The sequence below is a fragment of the Cyprinus carpio genome, chromosome B24 (assembly GCF_018340385.1).
Source record: "Cyprinus carpio isolate SPL01 chromosome B24, ASM1834038v1, whole genome shotgun sequence".
NCBI classification, from domain to species: domain Eukaryota; kingdom Metazoa; phylum Chordata; class Actinopteri; order Cypriniformes; family Cyprinidae; genus Cyprinus; species Cyprinus carpio.
The window spans coordinates 753,636-773,373 of NC_056620.1; the positions used below are offsets into that span (position 1 = coordinate 753,636).

At 38.5% G+C, this 19,738-nt stretch overlaps 1 protein-coding gene across 1 annotated transcript in view; it reads right to left on the bottom strand.

Moving 5' to 3' along the window:
* The window catches only part of LOC109094959 (reversion-inducing cysteine-rich protein with Kazal motifs-like), a 57,309-nt gene that overhangs the window by 2,699 nt on the left and 34,872 nt on the right, over positions 1 to 19,738 (bottom strand). The window contains 11 exon segments of the mRNA XM_042751882.1: positions 245 to 318; positions 1,765 to 1,906; positions 1,908 to 1,991; positions 2,140 to 2,175; positions 5,723 to 5,880; positions 7,266 to 7,388; positions 8,913 to 9,101; positions 9,840 to 9,980; positions 10,050 to 10,186; positions 13,191 to 13,403; positions 19,539 to 19,712. Of these exon segments, the coding sequence (XP_042607816.1) occupies positions 245 to 318; positions 1,765 to 1,906; positions 1,908 to 1,991; positions 2,140 to 2,175; positions 5,723 to 5,880; positions 7,266 to 7,388; positions 8,913 to 9,101; positions 9,840 to 9,980; positions 10,050 to 10,186; positions 13,191 to 13,403; positions 19,539 to 19,712 (1,471 nt within the window).

Genomic DNA, 19,738 nt, shown 5'->3' on the forward strand with positions numbered 1-19,738 from the left:
AAAAGCACTGTTTCCAAACACACTAATCTGCTCAGAGAGCTGGAGTGGCTGATGTAAAGCATGCTGTTCAGGAGAAACATGATCATATAGGAATAGTCAGCTGCTGCATTTATGCTATTAAAGGATCCACACTGCCTCCTGCTGGCTGCCTGGTCTCAATGCGCTTGGCTAAAATCACAGGACACTTTGAACATGACCAGCTCTCAGTTCTGTGCGATGCAGAATGAGAAGATGAAACATTTACCTTAGCGAAGCTGTTCATCTGTGCTTTATTCCAGAGGATCTGCAGCATTCCCGCACACACCGGACAGCAGGCACCTGTACACATTCACAGCAGTTTATCTCAAATAGTTTTACACTAATGATATCCTTCATAGACACCCCTGAAAATCAAATATATCCTCTTAATAGTTTTAAACCCCGTTTAATCCCACCGGTCACAATAGTGAGCGTAAAAAAGGTTTCAACATTATAAAGCTCTAAAAACCTTAACTAAAATGATAAAAAAACTGCACTTCCTGCAAATATGGAAAAAATAAACGGAAAATCAATTACTCCCTAATAGTGCAGTTTCACATGATTTGTGCAAACTGTTCACATGTTTTACCAGAGCAGCTTATGTTCCAAGTCTGCACCTTGAGAATGATGGATGGCTGCATCAAAGCTCCGAAACAAAAGGCCTTTAAGTGTCTTGTGTTAAACATATGACAAAGCCTTTTGGTACAAACAGATTGACAGGGTGTTTTAAGTATTCAAGTGTTATGCAACTCAAATTGCAACTGTTTTGAGTGTGGTCATAGATTGATATTATTTCATGTTGATGAACTCAATAGTGACGATGGGATACCAGTGAACAGGTATACAATATAATTGAGATTGCAGTTCAGTGAAATGACAATAACATGTTGCATTGACAAAATAACTGCACTAAATTAAAAATTCAAATGTTATTTATGTTATATTTTACACAAAAAGCAACAATTTTGAAATGCGCTGATGGTTGAAATTTTTATTTATTTATTTTTTATCTCAGTTTTCCTATCAATGTTGCATAAGGTTTTTTGGCATTTATTTCTCTGGGCGGTGGAGCGGCCTATCAATGTTGGGTGTGACGGTTTTTTGTATGCATAATAGTAACCCAGAATGTGATCAAACAGTTTTTAAATAGCTGGGCTAAGATATCTAACCATTTTGATGATGCAGCGATATGTTATATCGTTTGGATATTTCCATGTCTGGCACAGTTGTGACCGAACATAAAACACAAATTCTCACACACTTTCCCAAATAAATTCAAAAAATAATTATTGATTATTTCAAAGGTTTACTAATGACACATCGTTTGGATATTTCCATGTCTGGGAAAAAAAATTGTAAAAAATGAGTTAAGTACAACAGAAATTCTGTAAAAAAACAAATATACGAGAAGGCCTTCACATATTATTTCCTAAAACATAAACTCAAAAATGACTCAAACAGTTTGACAACAATTGTTAAGAGTGAAGTGTTAGGAAACTGTAATTGCAACTGTTTTTTAAATCTAACTATTCATATTATTTCCTGAGATATGAACTCAAAACTGAGAGATATGAACAAAACTAAAAAAAAAATAAAAACTCAGAAATAAAATAAATAAAAACATAAAAGATTTAAACTCAGAATCGGGATATAAACTCAGAAGTCTAAGATATAATCTCAGAATTGTGAGATATAGACTCAGAGTTTCCTCATGCATGTTTCTCTGGGCGGTGGAGCGGCTCTCACCGGGGGGTGTGACGGGGTTGCAGGCGCGGCTGGAGAGCGGAGGGCAGGGAACAGCATTGCAGCCCGAGTCTGACGTGAACTCTGACATGACGCCGACCTTTATGACATTCTCACCTGATAGTCACACAGCCACACGGTCACACACAGAACACTTCACACACCGTGACTGTCAGGTCTCCCAAGAGCTTTATGACATTCTACACCTCTCTGGGCCACCTGCAGGCATCCTGAGCACACACACACACACACACACACATAGATACACACACACACAATAAACAATACAAACATACAAATCACACCAAAAATCCGTTTTCACACACGTAGGCCAGGCTCTTGCTCCGCTGGATCTGTGTTGTGATGTGTTTTATGTACCTGACAGTGTCCCATGTAGGCCAGGCTCTTGCTCCGCTGGAACACACACACACACACAACACACACACCATGTTGTCTGTGTCACACACATCACATCCAGCTTTACTGGTCACACCACACGGCCACACACACACTCATACTGAGGGCAGGGACATTCTGACAGCTCTTTACTGACACACACACCTGACACCTGGGGACCACCTGTCACCCACACACACACACACCACTGACCGTCAGACATCACATACAAGAGCTTTACTGACATTCACACACACACACACACACACACACACACACACACACACACACACCACTGACCATCAGACATCACATACAAGAGCTTTACTGACACACACACACACACACACACACACACACACACACACACACACACACACACAACACACGTACACATCACATACAAGAGCTTTACTGACACACACACACACACACACACACACACACACATCACACACACACATAATATTTCACAAAATATATATATATATATTTTTTTTCTGTATTTTTTGATCAAATATATACAGTCTTGATGAGCACAAGAAACTTCTGTAAAAAATACATAAAATCGTACTGATCCCAAACTTTGGAACGGTAGTGTAAATATAAAAATGACAAATATAATATGATAGTCAAAATACAATATATCACAATAATTAAATATATTAATATACATTTAATAAAATATAATAATATTAATATAACAAAATAAATAAATATAATACAGTAAAATAATAAAGATATAGAAAGAAATGTACAATAGACAAGCATATTATTTACACTTGCTATGTTTGTATTTAGATGTGTATTTATATACATAGTTCTGTAATTAAATGTAATTAAACATCTGTAATTAAATGTGCCTTATCATAGTTGAACATTATATCCATAACATATTCTTTTTTATTTTCAAAACTTAAAATTGAAAGTGGTAAATTAGGCTGGAATGACAATTAAGATCAATAACTGATGCCAGAGAAGTTTCTACTCTATTTCCAGGACCTCGATGACTTTTCCATAAAATGTTCAATTCAATTACAACGCAAATAAAAGAAAAAGATCAGTCCCTAAAGAATTATATTCCTCTGTAGCAGAAGCAGGTCCAGTGTAAAGTGAGTGGATTCTGCTCATTGTGTTCATGTGTTTTGAAATGCAATAGAAAGCTTGGATCGTTTCAGGTCAGTGCTGAACTGTTCATTCAGAACTGCATTTTTAAAATCATTTTTAAATTTCATTTACCACGATTTCAAGCACATTTGAAATCTCTCTCATGTCCGGTGTGTTAAGTTAGTCATGAACTGTCCAGGAGTGATGTTCTTGAGTCCAGCCTGCAGAGGTCAGCGCTTTACGCTGTGTTAAGGCCAGCTGTGTTTCGCCTGAAATCTCTGAGCGTCTCTCCTCTGCTTCAGCGCACCGGCGGCAGCATGAAAGCACCTCGGTCAGATGTTAACATCAAGGCTTCGCCATTTTATCATCTTGTTTACAAAGGAACAAACATTTCCTTTGAAACCCGGGCCAAGTACATGTTACGCAACACGCCTTACATAAGACAGATGCTGAGAGGCTCTTGTTGACTCAGAGATCCTCCGCAGACGTCACTGTGCTGCTGGTTTAATCTGAATCTGAACAAACAAACCTTCACAAACACACACGCCGAAGACACGCAGCGAAGAGTTTGTTAGCTGCTGAACAAACACACAGCAGTGACAGGCTTCACTTGATTCAGCTCATATTAATTAATCTTATAAATTAATTTACATTAATGCAGCAATTTAAGAATATTAAACATTATTATTATTATTTATTTTTAATGGTTGATATGGTTTTGACATTATTATTCATAATTAATATATTAATAAATTATTACTTATGTTTTTGTATTCATTCTCAATTAATGTGCTATTGTTAATTATAATTGTTTATTAAACATTGGTGTATTTTATCTTATTGCTTATTTATAATAATGCAGCATGTTGGAGAAACATTTTATGTAAAAAAAATTCTGCAGATATTATTAATTAATAAATAATTAAAATTATTTTTTAGAATTTCTCATATCTATTATTATCATTTATTTAAAAATGTTGTCATATTTTACGAATATTAATTCATTTATATTCATGTGGCCAGTTTGATAAATAGTTTATTACAACAATTATAATTATATAATTAATAATTGATAATAATTTTACAATAGTCAAGTCAAGTCATCATTATTTATGCAGTGCTTTTAACAATGCAGATTGTGTCAAAGCAGCTTTACAGCATTAAAAAGGGAAATAGTGTGCCGTTCTCCAGCAATTTAATTATCAATGATTATTTATCAAAATCTGTGTGTTTTGTCATATTGTCCCTTTCTCTTCTTATACTCGCTGTAATGCTCAGCCTCTTGTTGCTCTGATAATTTCATATTGGTTTGAAGAATCACATAAATCAATTCTAAAATCAAACCATGCACTGATGTTGATGGAGTTTCCATCGCTTCCTCACCGTTGAATCTGCGGTTCAGAAATGTGTGATGTAACATCCGTCACACGGAAGGAAACAAAACTAGAGATCGAGCAGCCCGGACCCTGTGTGTGTGTGTGGGTCTGCGTCTGCGTGTGTGTGCCGAGCAGCCCTGGACACACTCCTCCGGACAGACCGAGCTCCCTGGTGCACACTTAAACACATGAACACTAGAACTGCTCAACCACAAGACTGACAGCTAATGATAGTGTGAGTGTGTGTGTGTGTGTGTGTGAGTGAGTGAGTGAGTGTGTGTGTGTGTGTGAGTGTGTGTGAGTGTTTGTGTGTGTGTGTGGTGTGTCCCTGTGTGTGCGTGTGTGTGACGTGTGTGTGAAACTGTGTGTGTGTGTGTGTGTGTGTGTGTGTGTGTGTTGTGTGTGTGTGTGTGTGTGTGTGTGTGTGTGTGTGTGTGTGTGTGTGTGGGTGTGAGTGTGTGGCTGTGTGTATGTGTGTGTGTGTGTGTGTGTGTGTGGTGTGTGTTTGTGAGTGTGTGTGTGTGTGTGTGTGTGTGAGTCTTTGAGTGTGTGTGTGTGTGTGTGTGTGTGCGGTGTGTGTGTTTGAGTGTGTGTGTGTGTGGTGCGTGTGTGTGAGTGTGTGTGAGTGAGTGTGTGTGTGTGTCTGTGAGTGTGTGTGCGTGTCTGGTGTGTGTGTGTTGAGTGTGTGTGTGTGTGTGTGTGTGTGGTGTGTTGTGTGTGTGTGTGTGTGGTGTGTGCGTGTCTGTGCGTGTGGTGGTGTGTTTGTGTGTGCGTGTGTGTGAGGGTGGTGTGTGTGTGGTGTGTGTGTGTGAGTGTGTGTGTGGTGTGTGTGTCGTGTGTGTGTGTGTGTGTGTGTGTGTGTGTGTCTGTGTGTGTGCGTGGGAGTGTGTGTGCGTGTGAGTGTGTGTGTGCGTTGTGAGTGTGTGTGCAGTTTGTGAGTGTGTGTGTGTGTGTGTGTGTGTGTGTGTGTGTTGTGTGTGTGTGGTGTGTGTGTTGTGTGTGTGTGTGGCGTGTGTGTGTGTGTGTGTGTGTGTGAGTGTGGTGCTCTCTGCGCGCGTGTGTTGTGTGAGTGTGTGTGGTACCTCTGGCTCCTCTGGCAGGGGTTGTCGATGCTTGCAGGAGCCGAACACAAACTGGTTGTCCTTGAAGCCGACGCAGCGCGCCACACAGGCGCTGGGATATGTGCGTCCGTTGCGAGCACAAACTGGCACGAAATGATCAGCACAGCCACAGGGAAGCCCTGAGAGAGAAACCACACCAAACACAACTAGTCACAACCAAGTGTGCTGCACTAGTCCTCAAAAGTGAAGCCATCGTGTCTCGATCGCCCGCAGGAGGCTGTCCCAGTAAAGGTCATAAACCCCGCCCTCTCCATGTAGTCTAATGGGACATGGGACAAACTAAATAATTAAATTTCACTTTAAATATTTTGTTTTCAAACATGGTTAATGTCATTTGATGTAGATTTTATCACGCTGATGTAAGTTAGGGTGTTCGTTTTTAAAATAAGTTTGGTTTTCGTTTTTTTTTTGTTATGTGATGCTATAAAAACGGGAGTGTGACGTCATGATTGACAGCTGAGACATCTTCTCTGAGCGAACTGAGGAGCCAACTAGGGGTTGCACTGACTAATCGACTTCAGTGCTCAGCTTGACGTCGACTAGTCACTGGTCCTCTAGAGGGCGCAACAGGATTCACACATGCAATCGCTCTCACTGATGCATTCATATAAATGTAATCTTTACTGTGCTACTTTATCTGTGACATTATCTGATTTAGAACGAGCAGAAATCTGTGAGAAATATAATGAAAGTGACATGACATACAGCCAAGTATGGTGACCCATACTCAGAATTCGTGCTCTGCATTTAACCCATCCAAAGTGCACACACACAGCAGTTAACACACACACACACACTGTGGACACACACACTGTGAACACACACACACAGCAGTGAACACACACACACACCGTGAACACACACCCGGAGCAGTGGGTATCATTTATGCTGCGGCGCCCGGGGAGCAGTTGGGGGTTCAGTGCTTTGCTCAAGGGCACCTCAGTCGTGGTATTGCCGGCCCGAGACTCGAACCCACAACCTTAGGGTTAGGAGTCAAACTCTTTAACCACTTGGCCATGACTTCCCCCATAACGACCCAAAGGCAAAAGAACTGATAAAAATGAGCTGTTATAGGAGCAAGAGCCATGTGGGCAGCGCTGTGTCATATCCCATAGCTGTGCACGAGGTGTTTTTTACAGCTCCAGACTTATTTGTTCATTAATGATGTCATCAGCGACTAGTCGACTTCGACTCGATTTTCATCACATAAAAGTCGACTTTAAAAAATCAGAAGTCGTTAAATTATTTTTCAAGGATCTATCTTGAAATTCTGGATTTATATCTCACAATTTTGACTTCTTTCTTGCAGTTCTGTGTTTATATCTTGCTATGAAAACTTCTTTCTTGCAGTTCTGTGTTTATATCTTGCAATTCTGTTATGAAAAGTTGCGATTACCTAAAAAGTCAGAACTGTGAGATATAAGTGAGGATTACTTGTTGATTGTTTAACCCTGTGGATGAAAGGGCTCACAGACCCCAGTAGAGCTGATGGAGAAGCACAGACCTGTGAAGAGCCGTCTGTCCTCGTCGGAGCCGTCGGAGCGCACACACTGACGAGACGAGCAGATGCTCTCACCGGCGAAGCAGGAGCAGCGCTGACAGTCGACCCGGAACGACACGCCGTGACCTGCATACCAACAAAACATTCACTCCTGCTGCTCTCCTGCCTGATATACAGCGCTGGACAAATCATCAGGACACTGGTGTTTCCAGCAGCTAAAAGGGTTTTGAGTCAGTTATTTCTATCTTCTGCTGTAGTGTGTCAGTAGATATTTCCATTGATTGTAATAATACATGATGTCAGTCATTAATGTTAATAATGCAGTGAGATGTTTGTGCTGGCACACAGAGATGTGATCTGATCATCATCAGTCTGTCTGGAGTCACATGAAGAAACAGAACAAACTGAGACACACTCAATCCAGAAGAACTGTGTCTCCGAGACGCTTCAAGAAACCTCCTGCAAAGCTACAGTCCTGTTAAAAGTTTTAGGCACTTGTGTAAAAATGAAATCATCATTTGGTGTGATCATCCTCTGTGTGTAAAGCATCCTCGGTGCACTTGAGCAGAGTTTCTCAGGAGCTTTGCAGGAAGGTTTCTTGAAGCGTCTTGGAGACATTATTTATAGATCAGTGCATACTATACGTTTAGTTTCCGTAAGAACAGATCTCTGAGATCAGACGCGATTATAAAGCACAGCACATCTGTCTCCAATGAACCCAAGCTGGCGAGCGCTTTAGAAACTGAGTAAAAATAAACATGAAAGAAAAAGCAATAAACTCATTCAGGTTCAGACCGACAGGCAAACAAACGAGCTGTAATTGTAAATGTAAACAAATAAAAAAAAAAAAAAAAAAACTTAAATATTTACACAAATAACATACATTCTATCCAAAACTAAAAGTTATATTTCATATTTTTTCCTATATTTACATTTACATTTAGTCATTTAGCAGACGTTTCATCCAAAATGAGGACAACGGAAGCAATCAGAATCAACAGAAGAGCTACAGTATAACAAGCCTCAGTTAGAATAATGCAGTACATGCAGCAAGGTTTTATTTCTTTTTTCTTTAATTATGTTATAAATAAAAAGAAAATAGATAGAACAGAAAAAGGATAGAGCAAGCTAGTGTTAGAGGCCTTTTTTGCTTTTGTTAATTGTATAATAAATAAAAAGAAAATAGAATACAAAAAAATAAGAGAAGCTAGTTTTTTTTTTAAGACAACGAGCAGTTAGTAAATAATTTTTTTTTTAAATTATTGATATATTTCCTGTTTGATTGTTTGTGTTGTTTAAAACATACTGGAAACCATTCTAAATATCTGTCCGCTGCAATACAGATTTCTGTAGTTATTAATGCATCATTCCGCCAGTAGATGGCAGCGTCCACTTAAACACAAACCACTCCTGTTACAAAAACAACACACACATCCATAGGCTCAAGAAACTTCTCAAGATGTCACCTAGATACAGGCTCAGTATTTGGCCTTCTGTGTCTTTATGTTAAGCTAGTGATACTAGTTAATTAAATAAAAACAAAGAAATGCAGGTGTCTGTTACACACCGATACTACGTGAAATACACATCATACAAGCAGCAAGTGCTGAAAATGAGTCACTCTTCATTAATGTGGAATAAAGCTCTTACTCTGGCGCTGTCCTCCCGTGAGGCAGGTCTTGCTGGTGTCGAAGCAGGGCATTTCAGCGCAGTTCTCCAGACGGCCGCTCTGACCGCAGGTGCACACCTCGAAACAGCCCACCTGACCGCTCCTGATGGGCACCTGGATCCGGCCGTCCACCGGCACCAGGAACTCCGACGCTTCCCCCAGCTTACAGCCTTACAGACATGATGAAAACACAACCATAACGAGCTTCCCTGCCATTCCCCGGCATACTAGTGTCCTGCTCTTACTGTGCACAGTGTGCATACAACACACGGATATCCCACAATGCAGTTCACTCAACTACACCTTCATATTCTGGTGACATGAAGCTACATCTTGACTCATTATTTGATCGGAGTATCGAGTTTCAAACAAAAAAACTGAAACCAAACCAAACCAAAACAAAAGTTTAAAATCTACTTTTTGACCCTGTCTTAAAAGAACTTAAAAAAAAAAAAACTCTTTTAAAATCTACATTTGGACTCATAATTTCATTAAGCTATCAAAAGTTAAAATATTTCGAAATGAAACACAAAGCAAAAGTTTTCAACCCCTTTCCTAACATACAATTTGACCAGAAACTACCAAAAGTTAAAGACGTTTTAAAACAAAACAAAAACAAAACCCGAAACCAAAAACAAAACTTTGACTGGAAACTGGATAAAAAGTTTTAAAAACCATTTAATACAAAATAAATAAATAAATAAAAAACTAAACAAAACATAAAAACTAAATAAATAAATAAATAAAAAACAAACTGAAACCAAAACAAAACAAAAAAACAAATCTTTAAAATCTACTTCTTATTTGATTGGAAACGGTCTGAAAGTTTACTTTAAGTATGCAGTATGCAGTAAGCAGCACACTCCTAGTAAACACAGGTTTGATCCGCTCATACGTGAAGTGTTTACCAGGAACGCAGAAGTAGGGCAGGCAGTCGTGTCCGGGGTGGCAGCCCTTCCTGTTGACTTGACACAGGTGACTGCTGGGACAGGGGCTGGGGTTGCAGGGGTGGATGACTTCTTCAACGGTGTTCTCGAAGGGACTGGGAGCTGTGGGAAGCGTGAGGACATCAGCACACAGCTCACACAGATCAGACACAGGTCTGAGCGCACACTCACTGAGGTATCTGTGGAGAGGGATGCAGCGCTCCGGGTCGTCTGTGGGAGACAGCAGGTCACAGATGCGCTCGGGCGTCTGGCCCTCCAGGAAGCGCTTGCCATCGCCACACTGGGTCAGGATATCCACACAGTCTGACCTGAGGAGACACGTTCATCGCGTGCAATAGTCTGAAGGTAGTGTTCATTTCAATTTCATTCTTAAAATAACATTAATGTGACGATAATTCCATCAACCACAAATGTGACGAGAGGTCCATCTCCCGGCAGCTGTGTGAATCTACAGGAACATTCTGGACTGTCATGAAAGGATCCGGCGGCCGAGTTATGCTGTTGTGAAGCGATGTGTCGGAGGAACAGAGCCGGCAGCTGTGAAACTAATGTGACCTGTGGCTCAGACGGACAGGATGAAAGCCTGTTTCCTGTTTCCTGTTTAGCACACAGACCGCTGCTCCTCACCGCTGTCCACATGAGCGTCTCCGGAGACGTCTGAGGTCCTGAGGCATCGTGTGCTGCTTATTTCTCAATCACTCACACTGATAGAAACATTTCTAGTGTTTTGTTTGCAGCACATTGTAAGACACTTCACTGGCACACTACACACTACACACAAAAAACAAAAAAAAACACAAATGTAAACAAACATGCAACACTAAACACTACAAACTACACACTACACACTACACTAATGCCATCAGTCCAGCAAAAACAAAAATAAACAAAATCACATAAAAGATACAAAATAAAACAAACATACACAGTAGTCAACATTTGAAGTGGAACCTAAGACAAGAACGGGTATTGTTCAGGTTTTAGGACAACTTTGATGAAAGGTTTTGATCGAATTCAGATGTTGACTACTGTATATCATGAAGCTATAAACCATGTTTTTTATTTTTATATTTTTCATTTAAATTTTTATTAAACTTTTAGTAATTTTAGTGTTGTTGTTTTTTTTGTTTTGTTTTTTTTTGCGTGTGGGTTTTGTTTTGTTTACATACTGTATGTCTATTTTTTTATGAATTTTTTTTAATTTCTAATTTTAGTTATTTTAGTACAAGTTAAACTAAATGAAAATGAGAAATGTTGCCTTGGAAACAAAAAAAAAAAAAAAAAGATTTTTTATATTTTATTTCAGTTAATGTTTATTTTAAGTAAGAACATGTTAAAAAGTGCTACATATATATTTAATGACTTTGTCAGTTTCTTGAGAGGCAGCATAAATGCACTACAATAAAGCCTCATTCACACCAAGAGTGATAACTATATGTTAAAGATACGTATTACTAACAAACCAAGTAATGTGCATTTGATTCTCTCAAAAGAACCAACTCAGAGTCATTCATTCAGGAATCGGACAACAGCGTTTGTGCTCTGTGTTTCTGACTGAGTAAACAGAATTGACTCATAAGATTCATTCCGTTGGGTTGTGCTGTTTTGTTCACCAGCTGTAGATTCAGATTTGGTGTAGCTGCTTTGATAAATATGCTGTATTTCAGTACAATATTCCCTCAGTATTAGAGGAAGAATGCATTTGGTTACTCGTTATGTTTTTGATTCGCTATAAAGAACCGGCTCATAAGAGTCATTTGTTCAGGAATTGAACTACACTGGTGCACTGTAAACTTCTGATTCAAAAAAAAAAGATTCAACTCAGAGTCATTCATTGAGGAATCAGACTACAGCAGGTGTGTGATTAGTTTTTGATTCACTAAAATGAACCGGCTCACCAGAATCGTTTGTTCGGGATTCAGACGACTCTGTTAGCGTTTCTCATCCTGTGCTTTCCTCTAGAACACAAACTGTGAGTCCTGCTGGAGCCTGACTGATGCATGCTGGGTCACAGCTCTTTATTCTGCTCATTCCTCAGCGTTCTCCTGCGTGAGGACGTCTAATCCTCAACACAAAACCACACCGCACTGCACTATTTCTGAGAAAACACCAGACTGTTGACTAGAATCTGTTTCTCAGCGCTGACAGTGTTTTGCTATGATTTGCTCTCTGAATGCTCATACTGTGGACAGAAGATACAATGCCCAACATATACTTCTGTTTCAAAAGATCTGCACTAAAGCAACATGCAGGTTTAAAACACAAAGCCATCATACAACAACCTGCATTTATCTGGATATGTTTCATTCCCGCTGCATTACTGTGTCTGAACACACACAAAGCACACCGCAGAACACCGGCATCAACTCAACAGCTTGCTTTGTCCACAAAAAATATGTGGATTATGAGACTTTTATATGCTAACAAAACGCTTTTTGGTCTAGTGCATGAAAATAACATTTGGATGTCAAGAACAGGCCTGGATTTATTCTGATTCAAAAGCAACATGGATTTGTAGGTAATAATGATATTAAAATGAAAAAATAAATAAATAAAAAATAAGATTTATTGTCAAATCTACTGTAAAAAGCACATTTCCCACAAATTGTCATTACTATAACACAAAAAGTCATTCTATTTAATGCAAAATAAACAAATAAATTAAATAAATGTTTACTTATTAAAGCAACTACAAAGTATTTACATATATTATATTTATATTGTGCTGATTGTTGTTTTATATACTTTTTTTCTATTTAATTTTTTAAAACTTTGCCTCTTTTTTTCAAAATTTTACACAAATTAAAGAATTGCACACAAAATTATAAAATGCTTCACATCTCTTGTTAATTGAAGCACTGCATTCAAAATATCACAAACACATCTCAAAAGCAAACATTTGCAAACAGCTTTGCCATAATATTAATTCCTGTTAGATATGTGTGTTACAGAGAGAATTGTGTGTTGTGTTTTGCAAACAGTGTTTTATTAAATTGAAAACTGAGTCAAAGTCTGATGATTAGTGTATGGTTTTGTAGATTTGGTGTGTGCTTCTGCTGTTTGAGTGTCAGCTTTCAGAAACTGTAGTTGAAAAAAAAAAACATTTTAAAAATACCATTAAAGTAGTAAGAATGTAATGAGTTCTGAAAATAAATGTAAATTATTGTGGGATATTTTATTGTCATAAAATGCATAAAAAAAACTAATTACAGGCTTGTTTAGATGATTTTATTTAGCTTGTGTGGTGTGATGTGACCTTGATGTGTTTTGCTACAGCAGATGATGAGGATGAGGGTGAGGATGAAGGCTGACCTGCAGATGACGCTTCCTCTGGACTTGCTGTAGCAGGGTTTGATCTGCAGCGCACAGGCCACGGCCTTCCACATGTCCGGCTGACACCTCCTGATGTCCAGCACTGGGATGTTCATGAAGGGCATCTTGATGCTTCCGTTGGACCAGAGTCTGAAGTCGTTCATGGCACCCTGGTCTGACTGAACGTTACAGCTGCGAAACAGCTCCGTTGGCCTGAGAACACAAAAACAGTGAGGTGAGACGATGATTTACAACAGAGCAACAGCACAGACTAAACCTGCGAAGCAGCAGATGAAGCTAGGGACACTGCAGGCATTCAGATCAGCTCTGTTTCTGATTAGAGCAGACTTGAGTTGTTTTGTGGAATTGCCTTCTTATTGGATCCCAGAAGGCCACTGTTCACTAACAGCCGCTTTGGGAAGAGGGACTTCCTCAGGAAACCTGAAGCCGAGAGCAGCTTTTATTCTTTCTAATGATCGGCTCTTTTTCCAGAGCTCAGAGAGGGACGGTGGAGCTGAGGTTTCTGCGCGGGGTTAGAAGAGGATTCCTGCTCATTTCAAGGTTTGTTTACAGCTTTTTCCTTTGTGTGTGGTGCTGATGGACTGATCTGTGACAGAACCACTGGGTTTATATGAACCTTCCATTCTTCAAAGTATTTGCCTCTAAAATATTGTGCAGCACAACTGTTTTCAACATTGATAATAATAATCAGAAATGTTTCTTGAGCAGCATCATTTCACTGTATTTCACCATTTGATTTTTGATCAAATAAATGCAGCCTTGATGAGCAGAAGAGACTTCTTTCAAAAACAGTAAACTCATATTGATAATATAATATAATTAATATAATATAATATAAATATAATATAACATAATATGTGTGTGTGTGTGTGTTAATATAATATAATATAATATATGTCCCAGCAAACAATAAAATATAAAATAATATAATATAATATAATATAGTCAATATACCTAAAAGGATATGAGCAAATGCTCTCTAAGTAATATTAATTTTGTTCATGTACAGTTTTTTTTTTCAACTTCTTAAACACACATTTTTTTTTCTTAAACTACATTTTGCCCCCGCCCCCCAAACTTTACACAGAAATCCAACAATTGCACACAAAATTATAAAATGCCTCACATCTCTTGGAAATTGAAGCACTGCATTCAAAATATCACAAACACATCTCAAAAGCAAACATTTGCAAACAGCTTGACATAATATTAAATCATGTTAGATGTGTTTTGCAAAAAATGTTTTCAAAGTCTGAGAATTAGTGTATGGTTTTTCAGAATTAGTGTGTGTGTGTGTGTGTGTGTGTGTGTGTGTGTGTGTGTGTGTGTGTGTGTTTGTTTGTGTGTGTGTGTGTGTGTGTGTGTGTTTGTTTGTGTGTGTGTGTGTGTGTGTGTGTCAGTGTGTGTGTGTGTGTGTGTGTGTGTGTGTGTGTGTGTGTGTGTGTGTGTGTGTGTGTGTGTGTGTGTGTGTTTGTGTGTGTGTGTGTGTGTGTGTGTGTGTGTGTTGATGTGTGTGTGTGTGTGTGTGTGTGTGTGTGTGTGTGTGTGTGTGTGTGTGTGTGTGTGTGTGTGTGTGTGTGTGTGTGTGTGTGTGTGTGTGTGTGTGTGTGTGTGGTGTGTGTGTGTGTGTGTGTGTGTGTGTGTGTGTGTGTGTGTGTGTGTGTGTGTGTGTGTGTGTGTGTGTGTGTGTGTGTGTGTGTGTGTGCAGCCCTCGTCTGCTTTGATCATGTCTTGAATGCATTACCAAACCCTGAGCTATGACAGAGGGTCAGTGTGAGTTTAAGTGTCTCGGGTCAGTCAGACTCTGTTTACTCAGTAGTGAATGGTTCTGTTCTTTCATACATCTGTCAGAGTCTCAGCCACCAGCTGTAATTGGATTCAAAAGTCATGAAAACCCCTGCAAAGCCCCTCAGGAGTCTGCACATTGACCATGAGCCTCATGTGGATGCTCTCACAGAGCTCTGAAAAATGTGACATGCCATTTCTTCATCTAAACAGGCTTGTTGTGACACTTCCATAAATGCTCACACTCACTGTTTCACAGGCTTGAATCTCTCTTCCCTCAAACGTTTGAGAGGACTCGTGGGATTGAGTGCAGGGCAAACCATGTAGCCGTGGTGGGAAACCAGTGGTCCTATCATGGAGCTCAATGCCTGTTTGACCTGAAAACAATGCTGGACTACTTCTGCCATCATAAATCATGCTGTCTACATCTGTAACCCACAGAGAAAACGCACAGGCCAGAGAGAAACCCAACAGTATGCCTGCTGGATATTCCTCTCTCCATGTAACACAGACCTCGTGTTCAGTTACATAACAATAGCATGCAAACTTATGAACCCTGTGAACCCCTGTCTGCTTTCAAAGAGCATTACAGTATCACAGTTGGTACAGCTGGACACTGAGGATATGTGAATTAATTATATGCTTATCTTATAAAACAGTTCAATATACAAGAAGTTAAAATTGAGTAACATACATTTCAGACACAATATTAGTATCTAATAAATGCACTTCTTCTCAAGCAGTTGTGAGTGGGGTGGCCAACCCTTACACAGCATAGCAGTGTTTTCTTCCTGAATGAACTAATGCTTTTGAATTAGTGCTGTCAGTTGAATAAAAAAAATAAGTAATTAATCACACATTTGTCTGAAATTAATCGTAATTAATCACGATTAATCCCACCTAACATTAAAGTTTTTAAACCATTTCAGAGACATGTTCTTAAATGTGACTCATATATAACATATTACATCCATGCACAGTTTTAAGTCAGTTTAATCGCCTTTTTTAGTACCTTTATGACTTAACTGACCGCGACATTGCATGCATTGCATTTCATGCTTTGATATGAAAAGATACAGGCTACAGCGCACGGCAGCAGCATGCACTACGAGCACAGTACTGTTTCCACGCTTGCTTGACTCACGCCTGGCGATGAAGTGGAGCTGGAGCGTCTCCCATGCCCCACCCCTGCATTAATTGCTTCAATAAGGCATTAAACTAAAAACATTTTTAGCAATAACAGTTGTGAGTGGGGTGGCCAACCCTAGCCCCACCCCTGCATTAATTGCTTCAATAAGGCATTAAACTAAAAACATTTTTAGCAATAACACGCTAATTTTGACAACACTATTTTGAACAAATTCATCAAGTAAATGATTTGGTGACTCACTGCAGTGTTGTCATTAACTAAAATGATTAATTGATGATTCATTTTCATTAATTGAAACAAAAAAAAAAAAAAGCTAGTGTTAAAAAATGCTAGAAAAACATAACTTCAATAAAAGCTAGAAATGTTGCCTTGGCAACTAACTAAAATAACATAAGTTGAAGTACTAAATTTACTAAAACTAAAACTGAAATTAAAAAAAATCTAAATAGAAATAAAACATTTACATTTAGTCATTTAGCAGACACTTTTATCCAAAGCGACTTACATATGAGGATAACGGAAGCGATCAAAAACAACAAAAGAGCAACGATATACAAGTGCTATAACAACTCTCAGTTAGCTTAAACACAGTATACAGTATACATTCATTAGGTAAAATAGGCTTTGGATTTCACACATGTTTCAGTATCGACGGAAAAAAAATCATAATTAGCAAAAATATGCCAAAGTGGACCGCTGCTCGCGCCGCATGGCTCGGTGAACGACTGCTGTTTCCAATGAATATGTGCGCGTGAGGCACCAGGACGATCAAAGTCACAATTCACAATTTTTGGTCACACAGTAAAGGCATAATTCAAAAAATGCAAAGTGTTAGCAGTTTGAAAAATCAAGAATAATAACAGAGTTAATAAGAATTATTTCTAAATGCTGGACCGTTCACATTTTTATAATACAAGGGAACCGGAAGATTATTATTATTATTATTATTTTTAACCAAGAATGAACCGAAATTAAAAACATTTAATCCGTGTGTATATATATATAAATATATATATATATAATGTCTGTTTAAAAAAAATAGCATGCATAAGAGCCTTTGTGTAAAGGTCTTTCTTTAATTTTTTGATGAGTAGACTGTAGCCTAAGACTATCCTATTTTTTAATGGCTTTTAAGGATGTTATAATGTATATATTATAATGTTATTGTTGTTTAACGTCTTCCTGTAATTTTACAATTACATTCAGTTCACAATCCGTCCCTTTGCGCCACCTGGCGGTAGTTTCGCAAATGATTTTAACACGCGACTTGCAGTTAACGCCGCGGCCCTGCGGTATTATTACTCGCGGCGGTATTACTCATTTTGGTTGTCTACCTACTGTACATAGCAAGGGCTTTTAAATAATATAATACATAAAAAAAAAACAGATAGAATAGAAAAAGAATAGAGCAAGCTAGTGTTAGAGGTCTTTTCTGCTTTTGTTAATTGTATAATAAATGAAAAGAAAACAGATAGAATACAAAAAGATTAGAAAGATTCATATTTCCAAATTTTTTTTTTAAGAAAACAAGCAGCAAATTAATAGAATAGAGTGCAAGTCTAAAAGAGGCAAGGGTTTTTTTTTTTTTTTTTTTTTTTTAAGAATAGAATTAGAATAGTGAGTGCTAAATTCAGAGGGTCAAATAAAGATGGAAGAGATGTGTTTTAAGCCGATTCTAAGGATTGAGTTAGGCAGGGAATGTAAAAGTCTGTAAAAGTGACTTTGTGCTTCTTTGGGATGACACAATCAAGCGATGTTCACTTGCAGAACGCAAGCTTCTAGAGGCACATAACTCTGAAGTAAATGAAGGTAAAGGGGTGCAGAGCCAGTGGTGGATTTGTATGCAAACATCAATGCCTTGAATTTTATGCAAACAGCTATTGGTAGCCAGTGCAAATTGATAAATAGAGGTGTGACGTGTATTCTTTTCGCTCATTAAAAAAAAATGAATCTTGCTGCCGCGTTCTGGATTAATTGTAAAGGTTTGATAGAACTGGCTGGAAGAACTGCCAAGAGAGCGTTGCAATAGTCCAGCCTTGACAGAACAAGAGCTTGAACAAGGAGTTGTGCAGCATGTTCGGAAAGAAAGGGCCTGATCTTCTTAATGTTGAATAAAGCAAATCTGTAGGACCGGACAGTTTTAGCAATGTGGTCTGAGAAAGTTAGTTGATCATCAATCATAACTCCAAGGTTTCTGGCTGTTTTTGAAGGAGTTATGGTTTGATGTGCCTAACTGGATGGTGAAATTGTGATGAAACGATGGGTTTGATGGAACAACAAACAGTTCTGTCTTGGCAAGGTTGAGCTGAAGGTGATGGTCCTTCATCCAGCAAGAAATGTCTGTTAGACAACCTAATAACCGAACCAATAAAAACAAAACACAAGGATAAGAAAAAAGACACAGTTGAGTGTCATCAGCATAGCAATGATATGAAAAGCCATGTTTCTGAATGACAGAACCTAATGATGCCATGTAGACAGAGAAGAGAAGTGGTCCAAGAACTGAGCCCTGAGGCACCCCAGTAGTTAGATGTTGAGACTTAGACACCTCACCTCTACAAGATACTTTGAAGGACCTATCTGATAGGGAAGACTCAAACCACTGGAGTGCGGTTCCTGAGATGCCCTTTGTCAGTAGGGTTGACAAGAGGATCTGGTGGTTAACCGTGTCAAAAGCAGCAGATAGATCAAGCAAGATAAGTATTGAAGATTTGGATTCCGCTCAACAAAACAAAACAACAACAACAAAATGTAAATGAACTTAAACTTAACAAAATTATTACAATTTAAACTAAATGAAAACTGAAATTATATAAATAAAAACATTCAAAATATTAATAAACACTAAAATATCACATAAACAATACTAAAATAACTCTGACTCACTCTTAAAGACAGTTCACTTGTTTTGTTCCTGAATAAATCAGCTATATGATCGATTCAAATGATTCACTCGTTGTTTATAGTGACTTGTCGCCATCTACTGGCTGATCAATGTAACTTGCAGAAAGAGTCAATAAAAATTGCCCACCTCTAATCCACAGACAGACAGACAGAAGAAGTGGAAAGTCCTGGTGCTCTTAGACTGTATATCAGCACTCTTGGTACCAATCAGATTCGAGGACTAATGGGAACTAACGCTTGTATAAGCAGATTATGCTATTATGTATAGTCAATTATTTATAGTATATGTATAGTTAGATTACCGCTTCAGATAGTTAGCTATGTAGGTCTAAAAATTGTTCTTACGCATATATATTTATATTTAAATTATATATATACAACTATCACCCTGCTACACACAAAAACTAAATCTACCATATCTCCCACACAGGAATGACAATAAAGCTCAACGTGACTTGATTTGATTGATAGTAAGAAGTGTCTCTAACCTGTTGTTGAAGTTGGTGCAGTAGCTGAGGTCTTTGCAGCCTAACTGGCATGGCTCCCTGACGTCGGCCAAGCAGGTGATGAGGTCCATCTCAGCCGGGTTATATTCACAATGCTGGTCGAACTCCTGCCACGTCTGAGTGCCCCAGTTGGTGCTGATCTCCAAGCACATGTTCCTAACAAACAGTGAAGATACGGATAC